Raw genomic sequence first — 25240 nt, forward strand, 5'->3', positions numbered from 1 at the left:
AGTGGCAAGAACCGAACATGATTCTTCCTCAGTCCTCATTTGAATTTTTTTTTTTTTTTTTTCTCTTCTTTAGAAAGGTTACCTTCACAGTTAATACTGGTGCTAAGAATCATGATGTACTGATGAAAAGAGCTAATATTCAAACTTCCTAATCTTCTGAGAGTCAGAGCTTCGTGCTCAAGTAAACTTGGTGCTTTACTGAAACCTCTTTATCCTCACTGATACCACAATAAGAAGCTTAAATACAAGCAGGCAAAGTGCAGAGAAGACTTTCAAGAGCTAAGTATTTAAAATAAAAAAGAAGTCTTTAATCCTTCAAAAAGGGTTTTGAAATGTTCCATCAACAGTGACTTTGATAGACAAATTAGAGGAATTTCTGACTCTGACACTTCCTGTTTACTCAGACTGACAGTAATGGCATTTTGCAGCATTAAGTGCTCCAGAGACTTTTTTTTTTTTTCCTTTTTACTGATGAAAGAATTTGGTATTTCTAGTGTTACAATATGCTACTTATCATAACACTTGATAGAGAGATCTGTAATTCAGCAGGGTGCATTAAGCATTTCAGTGGGATAAAAATAGTTGTTTATTGCACATCTATCCAAAGTGTATTTTTCTCTCAATTCAGTTTCCAAGTATTCTGAAGAAAGCGTTCCCAGAAATTTAACTAAACTTCTTAATTCAAAGAAGATAAGCAAACAGTATTGTTAGCAAGGTGATGTTACTTATGTAAGAAATGGATGAAAGTAGTTTGATTAGAATTAAAATAAGAAGGTTGATGTTCATTTTGTTCCAATTGCATTGCCCATTTTCTGTGCATGCAGTTACGACAACCTACAGGCAAGTATGGACTACTTATAGTTGTATGAAGTTTTATCTCAGAATCATCTTTGAAGATGTGAAACATTATGCAAACACTAATCATTCTAAGAAATATGCCACAAGACAGATCCAAACCTGCTAGGTAGAAGATCAATGAAACATACTGGATTGAGAAGTTCATTATAATTCAGGAAATGCAGTTAATAACTAAACCTAAACCAAATCAGGAACAAGTTTAAATACCTAATTTAATCTATTTTAGAAAAAGCAAGTGTAGCAGAAGAATATTCTTCATGTTAAAATCACAATATATCATGTTAAAAACAATTTCCTTTCCTTCACAGATATAAAAAACTTTTCTGATATGCAAAACACTTTGTCATGAACTTATTTATTTAGGATGCAAACATTTACTTCTGAGCTCCTTACATATAAGTCTGTGTTCACGCACACACTAAATGAGGTAATTTTTGCTCTAACCAGCCTATTACAGGCTTGAAACTGAAGTTATTTCTCATATAAAGCCTTCACTTTGCTGATACTTTCTAAGAAACTTTTTTTAAACGATTGCACCATTTTGAAAGGTCATTTTTAATTCTGCCAGCAAATTTGCAACGTATGCATTTTATTCACACTCTAATGACATCCCTCTATAGCACAGATACTTCAGTTCTTCTCACTCTAACTAAATTTCCATTATGAGAAACATTTCTTTCAATATCTTCACATCCATATAAAATTTGAGCTGAAGCTGGGTATCACAGTGAATCCTGAGCTTAGAGATACTAAGCCTAAGCTGCACGTCCATCTGGACACTGAGATAGAGGTATTTGAGCAGGACTTCCCTTTCCAACCTCCCATCCTTTGATGTTTCAGCCACCATGGATGACTAACAAAAAATTCAAACAATTGAATTATACAATTAGGAAATCTAACAGTTTCCACAGCAAGAACTCTCCCCCTACCACATTTCTGTAATTCAGAGCTAAGTTTAACCCTTATGAAACTGACTAATGTACAGGCTGAGACAGACTCATTTATTCAAAGTCTAAAAGCCATGGAAAAGTTGCAAGGTGTGAAGGCTCTGTGATACCATGGGAGGAGAATATTTGTAATGATGCCAGCTGTCTCTGTTCCTCTCTGCTGTGAAATAACCCTTGCTGCTTCTCTGCTATGTTCCATGGTCTTTCACCAACAGACAGAGAAGCACCAGGGAAACAGGCAAACAGAGAAGTTGATGTGTGCCAAGGGCTTTCTGCACAAGGCCAAGGCCCTCTGTGAGCCTACGGCATGGTATGCACAGGAACAAAGCACATCAAAGACACATCTATGCTAAGGAATGAGCAGAACAAAAAGAAAGTGAGAAAGGATTAAATGCATATATTGTTTCATCAAGCTGTTAGTTGCAACCTTCATATTTTGCATTAGTATAACTGATGATTTTCCTTGGGTTTCATGGAAATCTACTCTGAAATTGTGTGTGACACACTTCCAAATCACCCCCCTGACTCCTAAATTTGAATATTTAATTGTAAAGGTATTTAAATTTGCATGCAAATGCTTCAATAAGGCCAGATGAGTGAACAGGCATATGCTATACTCAACTAGCCATTATATTCTTAACTAGCCATTTGAATCAATTTCTCACAGAATAGCTACAGTCATGTATACTAGAGGGCTAATTTTCTTCTACCTTTCCCACACATAATTGGCTGTGCTTAGGTAAAATATCAATCAAGAAGAAAAGCAATCTCATTTGCTTTGCTTTTATTGTAATAATTTAAAAATGATGTATTTAAGATGTTTGAAAAATTATGCCTTTGGGACAATTAGGTGCACAGCTGAGAACTATTTCTTGTGTTCCATGCTAGATCTAAACACATGGCTCAATTAGAATGAAGTTGTCACTAGATGTTAACGAGTCAGTTAAGCATCAGGACAGCAAACTTACAGTCAAAATGAAGCACATAAGTCAAAGGATTCCCAATGCTACACTAGGGTGCCAGTAGCTAAATTATAATTAGATTTTAGAATGAACTACGTTTCCTTTCCAGCTAGTTCAAAGAACCACCATACAGAACGGCTGAAATGAAGAACTTCCTAAGTGAACTGATTAGATAAGAATAAATATAAAAACTAAAGTTTTAAGCAGAGTTACAATCAATGCACTATATATTTTTAATATCATAGTGTGAGATGAATCAGTACATCTTGAAGTTCATCAGTTCTACTCTATGGAACTAGTGTCACTGTGAAAACAACCTTCCAATTAAGAGTATGACATGATCTATCACATAGCTTTCATTTAATTGAAATTAAATTCAATATCTTGTTGTATGTCATACTGATTTAGAGTGATATTTATAGCAAAGGTCAATACATTTATATGTTTCAGAAGATGGTTATGGGAAAAATATATAGATAGAACAGTATATATTGAGCGACATCAAAAAGCTGCAAGAACTTAACTAGCAAAGATCTTGCATAAGTTAGGAAAATTAAAGATTGTTCCACAAAAGAAGCGCATTATATAAACATTTTTAAAAGGTAGTCATAATTTGTGTTATAATTATAAACCCCTCAATAAATCAGGCTAATGTAGTAAGGCCAATAAGACCCCCTCACAGGGTCATGTATGAAACGTGCATTATCAAGTAAGTGTTTTCCTAACAATAGGAAAAAATGAGTAACCATGTAACATTAATAATAGTATCCTTTCCAAAATCCTACTGTTTTATTACAGGTATCACACACATTTTCAGATTTGCTGTTCACTGAAGATTCTATAGCACTTTATATGCTTAATCTCTCCAGCACTTTAGTTAGGAAATAGATTTCTTTCTTATACCCCAGAAGAGTAGAACTACAGATTTCTAAGAAAGAGATATATAATTATTATTAAAAACTGTACAATTTTTCCACTTGTTACTGTTGCAATTAAACACTCATGACCATAGAGACTGAAAGACTATATAATTAAGTCCTTCCATTTCTTCATGCATTAGAAAATAGTTTCAACATACAATTCTCTCTATCTGGAGAACTAATAGTGTTTAATGGTTCAGATAATCACTTTTTTTTTTTTTTTTTTTTTTTCCATTTGTGGTACCTCTTCACACTACAAAATGATGCAGGTAGGACAACCCTCCCCCCTTCTCCATACACACAGTTAAAGAAAATAAAATTTGTCTACAAATTGGTGAAAGTACTTTGGAATACAAGCAATACAAGCAATACTGTTATTATTTTAATATATATAAATTAATTGAAATATATATTTTGTTTACGTAGTATTCATATACTCTGAAAAAAATTAAGTGCAATATTAATAGCAGAAGAATTGACTCCACTGTACCAATTTTGTAGCAAGATTGAATTTGAATTGGTTTTGGTTCTTGCAGATTCAATAAAAAGTATTTTAAAATTTTCTTAGAACCTCAGACAGGCACACTAGCAGAAAAGATCAGAAATTAGTAATACTGCAGAAAGTGAAACTCCTTGAAGATGCAACGAAACAAAGCTGGAAGAGGCTTATGGTCCCTGAATCTGATCTCCTATGTACTCAAAGACAGCAGAAATGTTCTTGGTTTTCTCAAAAAAAAAAAAAATCAGGAATACTAGAAATCATATTAGCATTCTGCTTGGTATAAACTGGTGCCATAATACCTACATAACATCAAAGAAACAGGTGGCCATTTTTACCTACGTATTGCAGAACTTTAATCTCTATGACCTGTTGATGATTTTGTGCTTTTATAAAGCAATATTTCCACTACTAATTGTCTTATTTGACATTATGGATTAAAGTTATCTGTTTAATGAGGCTGTAACCTTCTACAGGAGCAGTTTTCTACCTTACCTGAAGAGGGAGGAAGCTGATCATAGTCTTGAGAATTCCTATTTGTTTTGATATTCTCTCCAGTTACTCTACGAACAGGCGGCAAGGGAACATGACCAGCTATTGGATCAAAATGAGGATCTGTAATAATAAAGCAATAAAGTGTCTTAGAATAATTAGAACTATTATTTGGTGAAGAGGAAAGGCTAATACACAGAACTTAGTCTTAAAAGAGTCCCTTTAAAAAAGGAAAAAAAAAACCATTAATGTGAACAGAGGTGTTCCACAAAGTATACACACCCAAATTAAATGCTTGCATAGAAGACACATACCTGTGCCTTGAGGAGAAGAACAGAAGAGAAAAAATGGTCTACCTTGCACTATCGGCTTTCTGTTGCCATTCATGATTCACCTTCCAATTACTCAGCCCTGACACTCAAAAGCCTTTGGCTTGTAAAATATAGAAGTTCCAAGACCCGAAACAGCAAAATTAGAAGTATCCCTGCTAGCTAGTTTGGTTAGAGCTCAGTTAGCACTTCAATGCTTTGCAGCCCACCAATATTGCAGGTCAGATTTCTTACTTGCACAGTCCCAGTTACTGGGTGAACATAACAGGGACTGCTAAAAGCTGTAAGTAGTTCTGTATCCTAATTAGAGGAACAGAATTTAAAAAAATCAGAGAAAGGTATAGGCGTGGTATACTATGCCCCCCTATAAAATACTCATTTTTTTAAACACTGTAAAGCCTGCTGAACAAGCTTTTAACATCATCCTGGACCTAGCTTCTGTTCTTCACTCAGAATGTATGCAACCTCTTGTTATTGTTGATGGTGAGATTATTATTTTAATCTCATGAGCTCAGAAGAACAGCTAAGATATCACTCTGAAGACTTGTATGGAAATCAATCTTCAAAAATGCATCAAATCATTTTCAGTAGTTTATTTGGTACAACACAAAGTGTGAAATGTGTCAGCAAGTCTTTGGAAATACTATAAGAATAAAAACAAATTAAAACGACCGATTAACAAATACATGTATGCTCAAGTAGACACGCATACTTAGAACACTCGTGAGAAGTGCTGTTATAAGATTGTATTTGCAATGTAAATATGAAGAATGAATGGCCATAATTACATTTTCCAGATTTTTAATTAGAAGATTATTATTATTATTTTTTTAACACTATCAGTGATACTTCTGATTATTAGGAAATAGTATTTAAGAATCCTGCATATATCTGGGAATTGCAGACAGATCAACAAAGCTTGTACGCATCTGGGAGTGAGGGAGAACTTTCTTTTGCCCTTCAGCATTCACATTAGATATTCATATTGGTGCAGAGTGTATTTCTGCCTCAGATTACACAATTGAAGCGCTCATTCAGACTGAAGTGCTAAAGATTACATTATTCTTATTTCGAAGCGCTGAAGGTAATTTAATTCCTGGTTCTGTATTTGTGATCTACCTTTACATCCTGCAGTGTGCTTAATCTTTTTATCTGGATGCATGCAGAAGCTGAGTTCCACATTATTAAACATATACAGTTTTGTTGAATCACACAGTGCTCAGATCTCAACTGATGGCAAAAAATATATACATATACACAATGAAAACATCAACTCATAGTTACGAATTTTAAATGTAACTTTTATAATCAAAATACTGGACTAAAAATGTGATAGTGATTTGTGGGAAAAGCTATGTGAAAATTTGACTACTTATAAAAAATTATAAAACCACAGGGTCCTGCAGCTGTGTTTTGCTGCAAAATTTTACAGCAACACTTCTGGCAAAATGGAATTATTTTCTCATGTCTTCTAGTTATTCCCCATTTAGCAACTTGGAAGAAAAAAATAACTATATATGAATTATTAATGAACTATAAAAAACAATGGAATTGACAAAAGGATACACACTAATACCCCAGATCACAACAGAAAACTTGATACTTTGGAAGTAACAATTCCTATGAGTAAAGTAGAATTTAACAAAATGTCTTGCCTTGTATAAAAATACTGACTTTATCTTGTTACTTCATTATAATGAAAAGTTGACCGGTCTTATTCCATGTTTTTTCAACTCCACCATTCAAAAACAGTTAACAGACTTCTGAAGACTAATGAGAACTTCACTGCATAATAGTTTCACTTCTCGAATAAATGAAATAAAAATATATATTCTTTTTTATATTCCTACCAGGATGAGGGAACAGTTCATGCCCTGAGGGAGGTCGACTTCCTGAGCCAGACGGTTTTGTGTGCTCAGTGATGCTGTGCCTAGCAGGTGGTGGTGGTGGTGGTAGTGAAGGAGGTGAGCTATCAAACGCATCCTCACCTGCATTTAGGAAAGACTTATTAGATGAACAAAACTTCATAAAGTATCATGGAATGGTTTAAAATTGATTTTTCTCTGGCTGCCGTGGCCCTTGCTCCTGGGGTTTGTCTAGCAGTTCAGTGACTGCATTAATGAAATTGTTAGCTTGACTCTTACTATGCACAGTCCCCTTCTAAAACATGCTCTGAATGACCATTCGCACTGCTCAGTTTCTTTTCTGGGATGGAGAGGGGGAGGAATGTCTTTTAAATGGCTCAGCTACGAAGACTGTATTGTAATGAAAGTCTCATTTATTATAGTAGTATAGAAGTGTAGAATAACAATAATGCTTCAGTGGCTAAGAAAATATATTTATATTCAAATACCAATGCTGACTACATCCAATCTGCTACATTCATACCAAATGTTATCTTTACCTGCTGTACTAAAGCTCTGACCTAAGATACAAAGTGAATTTAGTATACTTAACAAAATAATTCTCCCCTTACATAAAGGTAGTGCAGACAGGACCAGAGTTACCAAGCAGTGTTCAAGAGGTTTTATGGGACCAGAAAATTGGATGATGACACACACAGTATAGTCTAACAATGACTGAATTGAGTTTGTTGATGAAGGTGGATGTGACGTCAAGCTCAGTCCCAGTATGTAGGCAGAGTGGCCTCTTCAATGTTATTGACCTCAAAATGTTTAGGTCATTGGCACAAGACTAAGTCTGGACTGGAAATATAGGTTTTTGTGACTGTAGGCAGCAGTGAATTTTGAACTGTCCTTTGACATTGGAAAACCAATGCAAAAGCTTATTAATGTAACCTAATTTTCTTTGACTTAAATACCATCACTTTGCCATTCATCTTTTTTACATGATAAAAGAAATGTAATTACTTAAGCTACAATCAGAAACCCTCCATGCATTAAATTGCAATAATCCAAGTAAGTCTTCATTCTATTTTACATAAAACAGTTTTGTTTTTCTTCGTAGCTTGAATCCAGACTTAGTTTATCTATTCACCTGTCTTGCACGAGGGCTTACAGGCAGATGACACATTGGCAAATATTGATGTACAGCTGTAATTTTTAGCCTATGGTTTGTTTGGTACTCTTAACATACTCAACAATTGTTGTTTTTCAGTTAACGTGGCATTTGGTTAATCTAGGCTATATAAACCATTAAATGTAATCAGCAAAAAGTCTGCAACCTAAAGGGGGCACCAGAAGATCATAATCGGAGGGAGTCCTGTTGAGCAAAGAGCTGTGTTTTGGGTTGTCTCTGGTAGGAGGCCGTGCAGGTGGCAAAGGTACCGGAACAGTAGGTGCATCATAGACATCTCCTGAATGACACAATTACAAGAAGTGAATGTTTTCTTGTTGTACCCCTGGAAAAGTACAGAGCACGTTTTCTTGCAAAAAGGTGAAGAATTAAAACATACCTAACTCTGGATGTTTTGATTTCTTCACATCAGAAGTAGCACTGTGTGTTCCATTTGTTACTCCAGCACATTGACCATTCTCACAAACCCTGAAGACAGACATTAACAAGGAAGTAATCAACCAGTTAACCAAGTATTAGTTCCCAAAATTACGAAGTGCTTAAGACAGCAGTCCATTACACAGAAACAAATGAAAAACGATGAACTGCATCAATTCTAAACTTTATAGTTTTGACACTGAGTTTAGGTACTGGATAGCTCTCATTAAAACTCCTTTGAAGAATTATACTGCTTTCTTGGCGGTTTTCTAACATTAGTTTAAGTAACTTACTCAACATAAAGGAAAAATCATATAATAGAATCACTAACGTTAAATACAGTCCTCACTGCTGAAGTCAGATCAGTGGTATATTTACACGTCTAATGCACATACTCAATGCTGTTCTCCCATTTCCAACCGTTAAACTTCTACTAGATAAAATACTAAGAGGACAAAAGGGAATTTTTGGTAACAAACAAGCAGAAATCCATAACATACCACTGACAACTTCAAGTAAAATCTTAGCCAACTATTTAAAATGAAAAAAAACAAACAAGTCAAAGCAGTTCTGCAAACATCTATTTCTGTATAAAAAAATGGTGTCTCACTGACAACTTGTACTAGAATTTTCCTTTTTTTTTTTAATGTAAATGTATCAGTCTCTCAAAAATAAATAACAGTATCAAGTTAAATATAACTTGAAAATTCACTTAGAGTTAATGAAACAAAGTACAAAGTAATCTACAATCTTAACAGAAAAAAAAAAAAATCTATTGCAGATTGCTTTTGTTTGTAAAACAACCGCTCAAAGACTATGGGGAAATAACATGCAAAAAAAGTCTTTTCATAAAAGTAAATGTTGTTTAAATAAATGTTAAAGAACTGGAAAACAACTCCTGTCATTGGAGCTGCAGATCCTCCATACTCAGAAAGAATCTGAAAGTTTCTCTAAAAAAAGACCACCATGCTAAACAGTTCTATTTTAAAAATTAAAAATCACAACTACACACTACGTGTCATTATTATCAAAAGTTAGCAAATCTGCTAGAGCTATATGAAGTTAGAATTTCACATTTTGGGTTTTCACCAGTATTGTCAAAATTGGCAAAACTCTCTCTTTCAGCCTATTCATCAGGAAGGATGAATAAAGGTCTATAATCATTTAAAATACATAAACAGGAAAAACGAAGTGAAACTGTGTTTGTCATCCCAAGAGCTATAACTAGGACTAATGAAATAAATGTAAGAATAATTAGAAGACTTAAAAATAAATAAAAATAAAAAATAAAAATAAATAAAAAAATAAAACTAATGATAAGAAGCATTCTGTTATGAATTAATTTCCCCAGGGAAGTGCTAGAGGAAGTGTTGTTTCTCTTAAAAATTAGATTGGTTCAACCTCTCAAATGCAGTGCAAGCAACACTTACTTTGACTCATCAGCATAAATACTAAATAATTGAGAATCTTTTCCACTTCAGGTTAAATATATTCTGTGTTTTCAATAAATTAATCAACATAGGTAGGTAAGATAACCTAACATGGCACCACTTAAAAAGTCTTCATGAAGAGTCCAGTAAAGAAATCAGTTTGCAAATCAGCCTGAAATACCTGTTTACACTGACATTAGACAGCACTGAGAGAATAGCAGCATATTAGTACTAACAAGCCAGCTTTGTTTTGTTTTTTTTCTTTACAGAAAAAGTATTATTAGGAAAAGACAGTGATTAAAGCGTGAGTGACTAATATATCACTTTTCTAATACTAGTCTAGTTACCCTAATACTGAAGTTCTTTCTTTCCATTTTTTATTGCTGAACTTGCACATGTGTATGTAGGAGGAGATCAGCTGTAATAAATCAGACATTTAACTTACCTGTCAGAAAAGATGACTGTGAGTCATCTCTTTTTTATCAATCTTGTACAATTTTTAGAATTGACAGATTTAGTAGCAAAATAACAAGAAATCACAGAAGTGATATAATTTTAGAATTAAATGGAAGAGTTATTTGTAAATTTCAAAAAATCTAAAATAAATTCTGTGGGCTCTTCTGTTTACTAAAATGGCTAAGCATTATTCAAAAGCTGAGGATGCAACACTTAGGAAAAAGAGGTAAAAGAAAGTGACACTGAAAGGTGCTAAATACTTATGACAATTAGGAAAAAAATATCATTACTGCTTTTGCTGAATAACTTAAGGTTAAGTTTTACATTATACATCCTATGAGATTTTTAAAAAGTGCAGATGTAGAGGATTTTTTTCTCTTTCCCCCAGTTCTTAAGCATATGGAGTCAACTATAATCAAGATTGTCTGGTAGCGCATTTAAGCACTCAAGATCATAAAGCTAAGACAACTGTGTAACATTCACATCCATTCAATGAAGTTTGTATCAACACTTCAACAATTCTGTTTCTCACAATTTTTAACTTGCGTGCAAGGAGTGATCTCTTATTCATGTTATAAATGTCCAACTGAAAATGTCTAAAAAACTATAAGTGTCTTATTTTGTAATGAGAGATATGTTGAGCATTACTGATAGTGGGTTCTTAACATTGCATTATGACAGAGAGAGAAAAAAGGCAATATGTCACTGCATTCTTTAACAGAAGAAAAGCCTGGACTTTGTAGATCAATAACTGGTTTCAGTATCATACTTTTGACCTCCAGGACGAGTAAGGAATTGGCCCATTTTTCTCCCAAGACTTACTCTCTTCATTCCAGACATTTAGGTTTTCTTTATGATAGAAAGATCACAAAGTTCACCACAAATGACATAGCCTTCAGATGTCATGTTCTTTGGCTCAAAATCTCCCTGCTATAATCTATTAATAATTAATAAGCGTGTGATTTTGGAGAGAATACTTTAGAATATGTTTAAAGCAAAAGAGCCTTATTCCATGTGAGTAACAAAAAAGTTACAGAGATACAATACAGTGACCTTCACAGCTATATGATTGTGGTGGTTAAATGAAACAGAAGCATAAATAACACAAGCTTGAAAAGATAAAACATTTTAGACATCATGCAACCATCACCGTAAACATTTAATACAATTAAATTTTGGAAAAAACAGACTTTGGTGAATAAGTTGCTTTCAAGATTGTTGAATGACCTTACCGAGCAACAGGTTTTATATTATGACAATGAGGTGGTTGAGAGCTCAGTATTATAGAATGTGAAGAAGGAACTTTGTATTCATCATCATCATCGGTATGATCCCTTGATTTATCAGATAGAGAATTTGCTGAGGAAACAGGGCACCTATGGAGATGAGAAAAAAGATCAGTTCTGCTTTAACTGTTAGATAATAATCCTCAGTACAGTGTAGAAGATACACTTCTTTAGCATAAACATCCTTAATATGTGCCAGCTACACATAAGCTTAAAAAAAAAAATACCATGTCAAACAAACCTAAAAGTTACTGCCTTTTCTGTCAGTGAGAATACTTAGAGAAACACGTTAGTGGACCCTGTAAGAGTTAAACAGCTACTTTAGGCAAGCATAACACAACAGAGAATTCCAAAGAAGTAGTACTAAATATGTGCTTAGAAGGCTTAAGCTGTTTGCACTTATGAGAAGAACTAAACAGAAGTTAATTCAGGGCAAATAGCATTTAGCAGGGCTCAGTAAAGCAGTGGTCATTCACAATTTCCATCTTGTTCTAGCCATTACGTTACTGAACTCCCAAGTAGGTTTACAATCTCTATTGGCAGGAACAACACCACCACCACCACCACCACAAAACAAAACAAACAAGTTTCATCTGGAGAATACTGCTGGATATTAGTTTTATTTTACAGCTTAAGCTAAAGCTGAAGTCCTTCTAGCTGGTTTTGTGTTATAAACATAGCAACGGGCAAAATTTTCATCTAATGAGCACCATCTAGGGGAAGAGATTTTGCTATATATTAACAAGTTCAACATACCTTTCTCTTCATTAAATGTAAAAAAAAAATAAAACCTAGTCTAAGTAACAATCAATATCATCTTCTACATATATAGCCCCTCTGCTTAGACTGATTATACTGATACATTAAAATCAATAAAACTCACAAACCATTTAAAATACACAAGCTTACATTAAGGGCTTAATTTAACTTCTGTTTAATCATACATAAAAAAAACCATAAACAGACTCTCGATTCTTAAACTAGCTGAACACTAAGTGTGTATCTTCAAAAATCATTTGTATATTAAATTACATAATAATGAGTACCTTCATTCTTCACCATACCAAAAAAAAAAAAAAAAAAGAATCAATAGCTGGAGGACTTCAAAGGAAGATGTGGAATGTGTTCTTGGCCATTTTGATTTGTGGCCCCTGAGCTCAACTACATGCCATATTACAAGACACATCTACTTAATATATCATTTAGGGAAGTTTTTTTCAAGTACCATAGGAAAAATGAGACAGGAGTGGACATAATTTCTTATCTGATGGTCTAATTAGTTCAATTTTATCATGAAGGCATGAACTGAAGTGACAACTCAGGCTCATCTCCTAATTTTTTTCCAACACAAGCAGCATCTGACACATGCAATACACTTCTTCACACAGGAAAATCTTATGCCTTTCACAATTTATTTTAGATGATGTTAAATAACTTCAGAACATCCGAGTACTCTATGAATAAAAGTGAATAACTAAGAAAAGTAAGTGGCTATGAGTACCAATCAGTCACTAAATAAACAAACAAGGGAGAAAAAAATCAGAACAGAGAAAGTAGGAGGCAGATGTGTTGCTTTTGTTTTAATATATTCATACTCTAGAGCTCCCTAGCTACTCCTAGCCTCTCAGACACTGCTTTCTTCAATCAGTAATACACCTGTGACATCACCAACAAAATCATGGATGATGGGAACTCAAGTTTTTTTTTTTTTTTGCAAAAGTGCTCCAGCTGAACACAAGGTGAAAGAAGATTCATGACATTGAACTGCAAACTACACATTGCAGTATTCAAACACCTTCTGTAGAGGGAGCAAAAGGTCTTCTGTAAATACAGCAGTGCAAGGTGAAATGCTTTTTCCATCTTTGATCTCCAAGTTGAACATGCAACAAGTTTATGTCACTGGTGTATGGGCATTTAAAGCAAGTAAATCCTAGCAGGACAATGAGAAGTCTGTATTGTGCTCAGACAGTTCAAAGGCTCACTAAGAATAACTTCCCTCACTGGGATGTGCAATCATTCCTACTCAGCAATCCAGAATGTTCTGAAGACATTATATAAAACATATAAGCCTGTGAATTTTAAAAATAATCACTAATTGAACCGATGTCAATGTTGGTATGTATATCAGAAATGTCCAAACAATACAGAAACCAGCATGGTGGTGGTGTTTCAAGCCCATTCCAAAGGCTACAAATAGGAAACAAACAGACAAAAAAAATCCTCTGTGATGGCAATATTTGAAATTGGTGAGCAGAAAGATTTAGGTTGTTGATTAGTTATTTAATTAATCTTAGGGTTTTTCTTTTTCTTTTTTTTTTTCTTTTTTTTTTTTTTAAGTAAAATCTACAGGGTAAAAATGGAGAGCCTGACCATCACCTGAAGTACAGCACTGTAATAGCTAGCCTTATCAGCTTCCTGACAGAAACAGTTCTTACACAGGAAAGATCAGACTCATTTACTGACAGTTTAAAAAAATAAATAAATTTAGAATATTCAAGGAGTACAAAAAATAAAGTTTTCCTAATTCAGAAAGCCTCTGCTTCCTGTCTTATGTATTTAATAGATACAAGAACCTAATTTATGTTATAACATACCTATAACTTCATTCCACAAATATCAGTATGTTTATGCTAAAATCAATTTCCAACAATATTGCACTGCAGAGAAATCATTACAGGTTTGGAATTTTTAAAGATTTAGTTCTACATTCTCCTGATTCCAAGTACAGTGTAGCCTTAGACAAGTCCTCCATGCTAATAAAGTCTCTTTCACACTGTCCTTAAAATAAGGAAAATATTTGCTGGGCTATATGTTATGTGATTAATATCTAAAAGGACCTTTGATTTGCAATGCAATTTAAAGGTACTAACATATAGCTAATGTTTTCTTCATTAGATTCGTAAAACGGTCTCATACATTTTATTAACTTTTCACGACTCATAGTTCTGAATAAATCACATTGGTCTTCCAATTTGAGATCTATTTGTAATAGCTGACTCCAAATCTCTTTTGCATTGTTCTTTTAGAAGTATATCTGCTTTTCTCCACGATTACTTAAATTGCTTCAGGATCTAATTGTTTCATTAAATATCTATTGTTCTACTGTAATATTAACTTTACCCTTCTACATAAATCAGTAAGATAAGCAGACAAGTGTTTTACATATTTTTGTTACTAAACAGATGAATATGCCAGTATAAACTAAGATTGAAACACTCAAGCACTGGTTTATCAAACTGGTGAAATTTTCTGAAATTGCACTTTTGAAAAGGTAATTACTTTTATGTCTTTAGAAGGCTTATGTACAGAGGAATACAAAACTGACCAGCACAACGTATTGTAATATTCTCTAGTTTCTTTTCCTTCCTCCTTAAAATACTTCAAAATTGAAATTCAGAATTGCAATCTGATAAGCAGTGACTTTGTCCTTTCTGATTTGTTTAACAGTCACCCAGATGCCAAACTCTCTTATTATATTGAACACCAAGGGCCAAAGTAAAGCAGGGAAGACAGAGAAGTTGTTTTTATCAAGTCACTTTAAGTCCAGCTCAGCTGTAAAGTAGCAGAGCTTCAGGGAAACAAACACACTTTTTTAAAGGTACTTCAGGGAAAAATTCCTGTTTTGTCATTTGCTGGTAAACTGATTCACAGAGCTTAGATATAATGAACTTCTATTTTACTCCAATCAGGACTGTACTTTTGATTGAATGTCTTTAATCTCTCCACTTACCATACTTCAATTTGCACTGAAGAACGCTCAACTTCAATATCTTTCAGATTAAACATAAATCTAAGACACACTCCAAGCATGCCACTAAGATATTCCAATTGCTGTAGACTGTTCTAATTCATGGGACAAGACTACAGCTATTTGAACTGCTGACCCACAACATGTACCGTACAGACATCAGTTTCTTAATAACAGCTCTTGTACAGACCTCATGCAAATAAATAGTTGATAGTGAGCTCAAAAGCAAGTTATTAAGCTATTGTTCTTTCAACAAAATAGATGCTAAGTTACACAGATCACATGATAAAGCCGATGTTTATCAGATGCTTCTAAAAAACTACCTTTGAGTGCATATTTACCCTTAAACCTAAGCATATATAAAAGAGTTTGCCCTTGTTCATAGGGGAATATACAATTTTCTATTTATCACAGGGTAAGAATGCATGCAAGAATTATCTGAGAGTAGCTGTTACATTCAAACTCACTGATTTGTCAAGCTTGACAAGATAAGTCCTGCATAGCATGCTTTCTCAGATATCTAGAAACCCTTGTATCAGCAGTGCTACTTCTAAAAGCACCACACCAAGGCCTGATTTCAAGGAAGCCACGATTTCCAAGCCTTTCCACTTTCCTTTAATGGAATCATGACTTCACATTCAAAGTCAGCTAGCGAGGATAAAAGGGAGGAGGGGAAATACCTTTCTGTGTACTTTTCCTCAACCACCTCAAGGCAACTACTTCTTCCTAACATATATATGGAATATAAAAGGTACTTGGAATTGAATGTTTCATACATACTCAAAAAGAGAGTAAATAACACTATAATATATAGCACTTTTGAGACCAATCTTCACACTATTATAGCAAAATGGGACCTACTGACAGGAATAAAAACAAACACTTTTTACCTTGAAAATTTATAAGTTTGAAGGAAGAACTGTTTTAAATTTTTAACCTAAAAGATTTATTTGTTGAGAAGAAAATAGCAATTTGATCAAAACTGCTAAAAATAATCTGATATAATTACATCAGTCTAATAAAAGAATAACTGTTTTCACAAGTAGGGATTGCAGCTGAGTTGAAAAGAAAAAGTAGATGCTTGGTTAATGTGAGTCCAACATTCCATGACTAATGTATGGATAATAATAATAAATCCAACAAAATGAAAATTAGCCCTGTTTTTCCATTTAAAAAAACAACAACAAAAAAAAACCAAAAAACAATACTGATAATAAGCTATGCAATTCAGTTAAAAAAAAGTTAATATTTGCTATGGCTCATTCAGTAAAAAACGATCAAATGTCAAGCAAGGACGTCAGAATTGTGGATCTGTGAAGCTCCAACTAAACATAATTTTGCCTCATCATTATTTACACTAAGGCATTTCATACTTGGTCTATATATCTTCCAGTTAAACCTTAGAAGCCACAGACTTAGAAAAATAACAAGGAAAAAAATGCCTTAGAGCTGTATAAAACAAATAGCTCACAAACCAAGACAGAGATCAGAGAAGAGGGAAAAATGAGAAGCTTGCACTAGACTGACTGCAGTAGGGCAGTTTGGGAAAATATGAGTATTTTGAACCAAATATAGTTGAACATATTTATGAAGGCTTAATGCAGTCAATTTAATAGGAGGAAAAATACTTTGTGAAAACATACTGAAGTATTTCCAGTGAATGCTGGATAATGCTGTACTTTGATTCTAGGATATATCTGTTAAAAAAAAAATACTGGAAAAATGAGATTTTTCATGAAACAATTTTTTTTTTCCCAACACCATAAAAAATAAAAATCTTTCCTTTTTTAGCATCCAGTAATTTGCTTTAGAATACTAAAGTACACAGTGAATTCTTTCTCTTTCTGATCGATAGGTTGTGAAACAACCCAGGAGCTCTGTGTATCATGGAAGATGCAGTCAGTCTGAGGAGATTAATCTCAACAGAGGTCCAATTACACACAACTGATTATACAGCAACATCTTTTAAACCACAATATTATCGGAACACAGTGCAGTTTGCAGCTACTGATATTGGCATGACAAAAAACTCTCTGTGTAGAAAGTCCAGTAACACATCTAGATTAGAGACAGAGTACACGTGCACACACACACAAATTATGCTCTCTACACTTAGCATTGTCCCTAGAACCTCTCATCTCTTGCAGTAGATAGCTTTGCTCATACCTTTTCAATAGTAGTAGAACCAAAATGGAACGGACAGGTTCTGCTTCCATTGCTAAATACCTACGAGCAAGATCTGCCACAATGTATTCTTTTGCTATGAAATGTAGTATGTTCAATTAACATTAGAATTGTTTCTACTTATAAAAAAATTTACATTTCCTTTTTAAAAACACATTAAAGCATCATGGAAAACATATCACTAATAGATATTAGTTATTTTTTTCTTTTTTTCATTTTCCGTTTAGCACCACAGAATCAGTGCTATTACCCGACATTAATTAACCAATTATCTTTGTAGTTAAAGTTAACTTACTTTATACTAGGGATGGTGGAAGCAGCTGGAAGAGGAGGTGAAAGCCGTGGTGGGACATCGTATTCTTCATTTATCAAATGACCATTTGAAAATACCTAAAAAAATCACACAAAAGTTACAATGAGTCTCTCCTCCCATTTATCACCACAGATGATCCTCAACCAGTTATTACAAAACAGACTTTTGAGGGGGCTACACATTAAAACTTTCCTAGGAGTTCATGTGACAGACCTATACTCAAGTGGTTATTTTCATATCAATTTCAGCTCACCCCATTTGGGAGCTGTAGAACACACTAGCTTTAAATTTTACCAAAAGAGGAAGTTTTATGTCACAGTTCCTAGATGGACCACTCAGTTACAGCTGAACCACTTGGGGAAAATTAGGATTTCAAGATTGCAAACTGATGAAAGCAACAGAGATGGAGTACAGATGGAAAACAACAGGAACAGCATGTTAAACACTATTTTTTAAACCTTTGTGGTGCTGTACCCGGCAGAATGTAAAATCGTCTTCTGAATTCTTAGTCTCAAAAAGATTGTATTATGATCGACAAATGAATCAGAGTTGAAAATTCATGAAGTGTTAACCTTGAGAATGTTCATATATCCTTAAATGGTAATTCAGAGTTGTCAGTTACTCCATTTAACCAATTGGCTTAAACCTATTAACTGAACATGACATTTCAAACAACATTTGGTTAAAGAAATACCTGTATAACTCCACCAGATTACAATTGCTCTTCCACACCAAGTAGTTATTCTGATTTGAGAAGTATTTATTTCCATCTGCCCCAATACTGTGCCTAACCACAACTGGAATGTTAAATGGCTATTTGAATGCACTATTGAAGATATAAACCCAGTGTAGTTTAAAAGCAGATGAAAATCTGTAATATTTAAAACTACAGTCTAGTTCTTAGTAAAATTTTGGTCTTTACCTCAGATCTGATGAAAGAACATTCTTATTACATATAATACCATGAACTTCTTAAGCACTTTTCATCACGTAAACAAATGCTTTTTACAAATAATAATTGAATTTTAAAAATCACACTTCCAAAATTATCACGATATCCATTTGATAAAGAAATACTGTGATCTTGGGAAAAGGAAAAAAAGTGATGATTTCTAACAATTAGAAATTGTTCGCAATTAGAACCGAAATATGGATTTTTTTTCCTAGGCCATCACCAATTGCTCTCTTTTCAAACTCAGGCCTCTCCAAGTACACAGTCTTGCAAGTTATTTGAAGCTGACTAATACTAGGACTACTGCTCCACTCTCTAATCTCTTAGATATCTTCAATTAACAAGTGGAAACAATCCTCTTTTTTTTTTTTCAGTAGAAAAAACACCCTAGTTCTAGACATACTATTCAGTGCAGCCAAGGACAGGCAATCATACTTCTTAAGTGACAAGCTGATGCCTCCCAGCCAAACCAAGCTGGACAATCAGTGAAAAGATTGGAGGTGACAATTCCAAACACCCTCATAGATCAAAATGAAATACTGGACACTGCATAGGACTTTTGTCCAAGAAAAATAAAAAATGCTATGGAGAAATTCTAACAACATACAACTCCAGCAGCTGGAGCTCTGACTTAAATCCAAAGGAACAAAAATCCAGGTAAAGATATTTGCATTACTGCAAACAACTGAAAAAGAAAAAGGTATTTGCCATTACAGTGAATGAAGTTTGAAGTACTGATGATAATATCAAATCAAACAATGCAACGAAAGCTGTGCAATTGTACATTTTCAAGGCTACTGCCCATACAGTCAGTAGTAAAGATACAACATACTATTCTACATTTAGCTTGGCTTTTGATGCACTTGTTTCTTCTTTCTTATGGTCAAGGTAGGTTAGATCTTCATCTAGATGAGGATCATCACTAATTTAATGTTCCTTTGAAAATAACATTTTACAGATAATTAAGACCACCTGATCATTATTTAGCTTTTGTTGAAGTACACAATAAAGTTAACAACTTAAGTATACTTGTAAATATAATATATGCATATTACGTACTTTATAGATTTAAGTGGTCACCATGTTTTCACTTCACCTTCCACAGACGTAACTACAGCACCCATCATCAAACACAGAAACAATTTAGGCACTTTCAAAGTTGACCTGAGTTGCTGCATAACTAATTTCTGTTATGCACCAACAATCATATGCTGAAAGAATACAGCAAATCTAAAATTTTCTCACCAAGCCGTTTCTAGAATGTTTCATGTTAAAACTGAATTTTATCTTAGACCCTCATGAACGGTAGCTTTAGAAATTGCAGTATGTAACAAGCCATGTATTTATGGCCTGCTTATTATTAATAACCAACAAGATTTAGAAACACCAGCACTGTAGCCAAGGAAAACAATGCTGCAGTAGGATATCAAATTAAGGCTTCAATAAATTCACTTAATTTCATACCTTGGCACCTTCCACAGGCAATTCGTGACGTCTGTGTTTTCTCATAAATCCTTGCTCAGAACTTATGCGGTTGTGCCTTCCATTCATGTTTGAAACTGCAGTCAGTCCTGGTTTGGGAGAAGTGTCACTCCCCGTTCGAGATCCTACTAACTGACTTGTCCCAAACACATCTCTGGGACACCAGCCTTCAAGGGGCATCGGCTGGTCTCTGGAAGGCACGCTTTCTGGATGATGCAAGTGTCTGCTTATCCTGTTGTCTGGTGGAATTGGAGGAGGTCGTTCTGGTGGCGGTGGCGGAGGATCACGCAAGGGTGGTGGTGGTGCTGGCAAAGGTTTGTCTTGTTTCCTCATCATACAAGGAGAAGACTAAAGAAAACCAAGTTAGGAAAAAAAAAATTATGTGTTTATTTCACTTCTTTCATGATCAAATACGGTCTTAACATTCCTAATAGAGGTATTTTCCAGTCACCAGAAGAGAACCTGCCAAAAAGTTATAAATTAGTTTTCCCTTTCAACTCTGCAGACTACATGGTCCCTCTTCAGAAATTATACCCTCATTTCTGCTGTTAAATGAAGAATCAAGGAAGAACAGGTGAAGAGAGAGACAATTGGCTACAGCAAACTTATGTAACTGATAATATTTCTCTAGAAACCTTTCTTCTGGTTTCCATAATGCTTGCTTTGAACCACTTATTTAGCTGTTGAAAAGAATTCTGAGGAATGTTAAGAAAAATAGACCATCTGGATGCAAGAAAAATAAAAAACAAACAAAAGAACACATTCAATAGCAAAATATTTCTGCCATGGAATAAATACAAAAAGCACTAATGAGGGCACAAGAGGAAAGAGAAAATAAATGTTTTGGTTTTGCTGATACAAGAAGGTACGACTCCATTCTTTACATGACAACCATTGTTAGAGCATCTAATATTTTAGAATGGCAGTTCAATTTTTCAGGTAGCATTCTTAGTACATATTTATGTTTGCAATTACATTGTCTGCAAACAACTTTTGCCAGCATATTTCCTTTTTCAGAACTGAACTGTGTCACAAATGGTAAATTTTTTTTCAAAATTATGTGCAAAAATACTGAAACAATAAAACAAATTTTCAGAAAGAAAATGTACGTACATTTTCTAAATATATGTATAGTTTCTAAAAGCATAAATCTGATAAAAACAAAAGAATCTCAGTAGGAGAGAATTACTAGAAATGTTATACAAAATTATGCTTGAGTCAGTTCTTCCTAGGTTATCAGGAAATATTTTTTTTGCAGTAATAAGCATAGGGAAGATTACTTCTCACTGAATGTGTGATTTTTCTGGACTCCGACAAGTCTGCATAATATTACCAGTTCAAGAGAGTGAGGCCACAAAAGTTTCAAAGGAAGAAAAGTATTTGGTCTCACTTCATAAGGTAGGCCACCAGTATTTTTAGTGCAACTCTTCAAGATGTTATTTATGTAGGAAAAAAAACAAAAACATTATTCTACATGCAGGTCAATTCATATAAACAGGATACAATATTACTATATTAAATAAAGAAGAATTTAATCAAGATGCTAGTTAAGAAAAAGATTAATTCTCACTGTCAAGGCAGCAAGAAAATCAAGCAACCAAGCAGCAAGGAGTCCAAATTTTTTTGTTGGTGGTGTTTCCCACTGAAGAAAAGTGACTATAATAGTAGTTTTGGTAGAACAACTTGTCTTTATTTTTAAGCATGAAATTGCAATTGCTTGTTGTTTCCCATCTTGTTTCCTTTGCACCTCCCAAAATACTTTTACGTATATATGGAAAAATATTATGGGAAAACAGAAGCATTTTCAAAATAATTTAAGAGAAAGACAAAGTGATATTAGTGATATTTCTGATTCCATTCTTTTTTTTTTTTAAAGCCAAGAATTTTGTACAAATTGTCTATTAAAGTATATTTTAATAGATATGCCAAACATATGTAAGAGTTTATATTCTCAATTTGCTACAATTTCCCTTGTATAACATAAAAATGTGATTAAAGAAGTAAGATAAAGAAACTGTTCAAACTTCTATTCTTCCGTCTGAATTATAGACCATCAGAACTTTAAAAAGTTGATTTTCAAGCTTGAAGCAAAAACCCAAGAGTGCCAAAAAGGTATTTCATACTGGATTACTATAAGCACACAAGTTTCAATTCATATTTAAAACTTGAATTTGAATTCACTGTCTAAGATCAAAATTGAAATTCCTCTCTTTGTACAGCTATTAAAACAAAATAAGCAGCTCATAACAGAGAGAAGCAAACAGAGCTGTTTTGCTTATACTTACTTGAAAATTCTTTAACTCTTTAGCATCATTCGTCTCAAAAAACACAGTAAGTACACAATTCATTAACTATAGATATCCTTCTTTCCCAATTGGAAAGATATGGATTTAATGGGTGTTCTGTTCAATGGACACAAAACTTCTTGCAAGACCATACCCAGAGAGTGGTTATTCAGAGAGTGGTGGTCAATGGCTCAATGAACAGATGGAAATCAATGACAAGCTTGCAGATGACACGAAGCTATGTGGTGTGGTCAACACACCCAAGGGACAACACTCCACCCAGAGAGACCTAGACAGGTTTGAACAGTGGGCCCAGGAGAACCTCATGAGGTTCAACAAACACATCCAAATGCAAGGTCTTGCACCTGGGTCATGGCAACCTCCGTTATCAGTACAAGTTGGAAGATGTAAGAATGAAGCACAGCCCTGCCAAAAGGGCTGCTAGATGACAAGCTAAACATGAGAAAGCAGCGTGTCCTTGCAGTCAGAAAGCCAATATATCCCGGGCTGTATCCAAAGTAGCGTGGCCAGCAGGTCAAGAGGGGTGATCCTGCCCCTCTGCTCTGCACTGATGAGGCCTCACATGGAATACTGTGTCCAGATGTGGAGTCCTCAGTACAGGAGAGTCATGGACCTATTGGAGCATGTCCAATAGAGGGCCACAAAAACAATCGAAGGCATGGAATGCTTTCCCCACAAAGACAGGCTAAGAGAGCTGGGGTTGTTCAGCCTGGAGAAGAGAAGGCTCTGAGGAGACCTGAGAGCGGCTTTTCAATATCTAAAGGGGGGCTAAAAGAGAGAAGGGGACAGGCTCTTTAGTAGGCTCTGTTGTGACAGAACAAGGGGAAATGGCTTCAAAGCAAAAGAGGGGAGATTTAGACTGTATATAAGAAAAAGTATTTTATAATAAATAGTAGTGAAGCATTGGAACAAGTTGCCCAAATTGGTGGTGGAGGCCCCTATCCCTGGAGACATTCAAAGTTGGACTGGACTCAGAGCAACCTGATCAAGCTGTAGGTGTCCTTGATCAGTGCAGGGGAGTAGACTAGATGAACTTTAAAGGTCCCTTGCAACTCAGAAGATTCTATGATTATTATTTCCCCTGAAACTTGAGTCATAATATATGCCACTTATAGTTCTGAAAGCAGGCTATCTGCACATATTTTCCTTGTCAAAGTACTGTGCAAATGAGCACAAATAACCATCAGAGAACAACATGTAATTTTAATGAGATAATGGCCTTTAAATCTACTTTCAGGAAATTTTCACTTCTATTTGGTTTCACAAATCAGGGTTTATTACAGAATTGATCTGTTAACAGTGTTGTTAAATTGATGTCTTTAAAATTCTGAGCATAATGAAGTATAATATAACCATCAGATTAACAGGTCACATTTGACCAATGCATGTAGCTGTAATCACCTGACTATGTAATTTATTATGCAAGACAGGCATATCCAAAGTTAACTGAAGGAAACAAGGAAACAAGAATCTCTTAGTGACTTAATCAAAGTTGATCTAATTGAGAACCTTTCTAAGCAACAAGGAATTAAAAATCTTTTTGAACATACTCCTGAAAAAGATAACACACACAAGATTTGTTAATAGTCAATATTCCAAAACAAGCAAGCAAGCTCACATGAAAACAATCAAATAAATCTACTGAACCTTCATGTACAAAGAAATAAGGGTCAGTAAGAGTTACCTTTGGTGATCCAGTTGGGCTGGCACATGGAGACCGTGCTACTCCCTTCTGAATAAGATCCAGACGAGGTGGTACAGGTGGAAGACTAAGATGTGGGATTTGCAGGGGGTCTGGAAGTGGTTTTCTTCTTTGTGCAAGAGGGGAAGATCCTGGAGAAGTCACTGGTGAATTCTGCCTTTCATTGCACTTCAAGACAGAAAAAAAAAATTACTAGAATTTACCTGATGATCAAGTAAATAACTTTCATTTCATTAGAAGAACATTTTATACTTGCCAGGTATTTACTGATAGTCATTTATCATAATGGACACCTCACAACTCTTAATTCATGTATAGGTACTCAGATCCTGATTACTGGATAGAAGTCTAAAAGTCCATGCATCTCAAAACCGTATTAATTTGTGATAAAAATAAAAGAGAATATATTCCAGTAATTTGTTTAAACAAGCAATTCTTGCCATCATGAAAGAAACAACAGCATATGTAAAAAGTGATTCTGCAGTAGTACCGGAGCAGTACTCTTGATAACCTTTCCATTAATAAGTATTCCATCTCATAATTCTCTATGTGCAACTTTCAAAGCCAGATGCCCATAATATTGTCTGTTAACAGCAACCCATTGTTATATCATACCTCTGCAAAAAAAAAAAAAAAAAAGGAATGTGTGTCTTCTGAAAACTTACTAAGCAAAATCATCAAGTCAGTAGACAAAGAATTTATTTCCTTCCTCATTGATTTGCTGATAAATATTGTCCCCAAGTGACAAATCATGATTTCTTTTCCTTTACTCATCCTTTCAAATTCATAGGCCCAGTGGAAGTTGAGGAATGTTCACTAAAAACACCATTTTTTATTATTTAAAAATGAGAAAATACGCTATACTACAATCAGAATCAAAGATTTCACTCCTCAGTCTACGTTCCACCTACTTCTGCAGTT

The 25240-nt window shown here is 34.4% G+C and overlaps 1 protein-coding gene across 2 annotated transcripts in view; it reads right to left on the reverse strand.

Moving 5' to 3' along the window:
• CBLB (Cbl proto-oncogene B) overlaps positions 1-25240 on the reverse strand; it is a 125373-nt gene that overhangs the window by 4298 nt on the left and 95835 nt on the right. The window contains exons 11-18 of one of the 2 annotated variants that reach the window (XM_085239133.1): positions 24302-24487; positions 20294-20659; positions 17860-17954; positions 11579-11722; positions 8423-8511; positions 8192-8323; positions 6858-6995; positions 4682-4801 (exon numbers count right to left, since the gene is read on the reverse strand). In XM_085239133.1, the coding sequence (XP_085095259.1) occupies positions 4682-4801; positions 6858-6995; positions 8192-8323; positions 8423-8511; positions 11579-11722; positions 17860-17954; positions 20294-20659; positions 24302-24487 (1270 nt within the window). The remainder of the gene's footprint in view (positions 1-4681; positions 4802-6857; positions 6996-8191; positions 8324-8422; positions 8512-11578; positions 11723-17859; positions 17955-20293; positions 20660-24301; positions 24488-25240) is intronic. The other variant, XM_085239140.1, reaches the window with a different exon arrangement.

This window comes from Meleagris gallopavo, chromosome 1 (genome assembly GCF_905368555.1).
Source record: "Meleagris gallopavo chromosome 1, MGAL_WU_HG_1.1, whole genome shotgun sequence".
Classification (NCBI taxonomy): domain Eukaryota; kingdom Metazoa; phylum Chordata; class Aves; order Galliformes; family Phasianidae; genus Meleagris; species Meleagris gallopavo.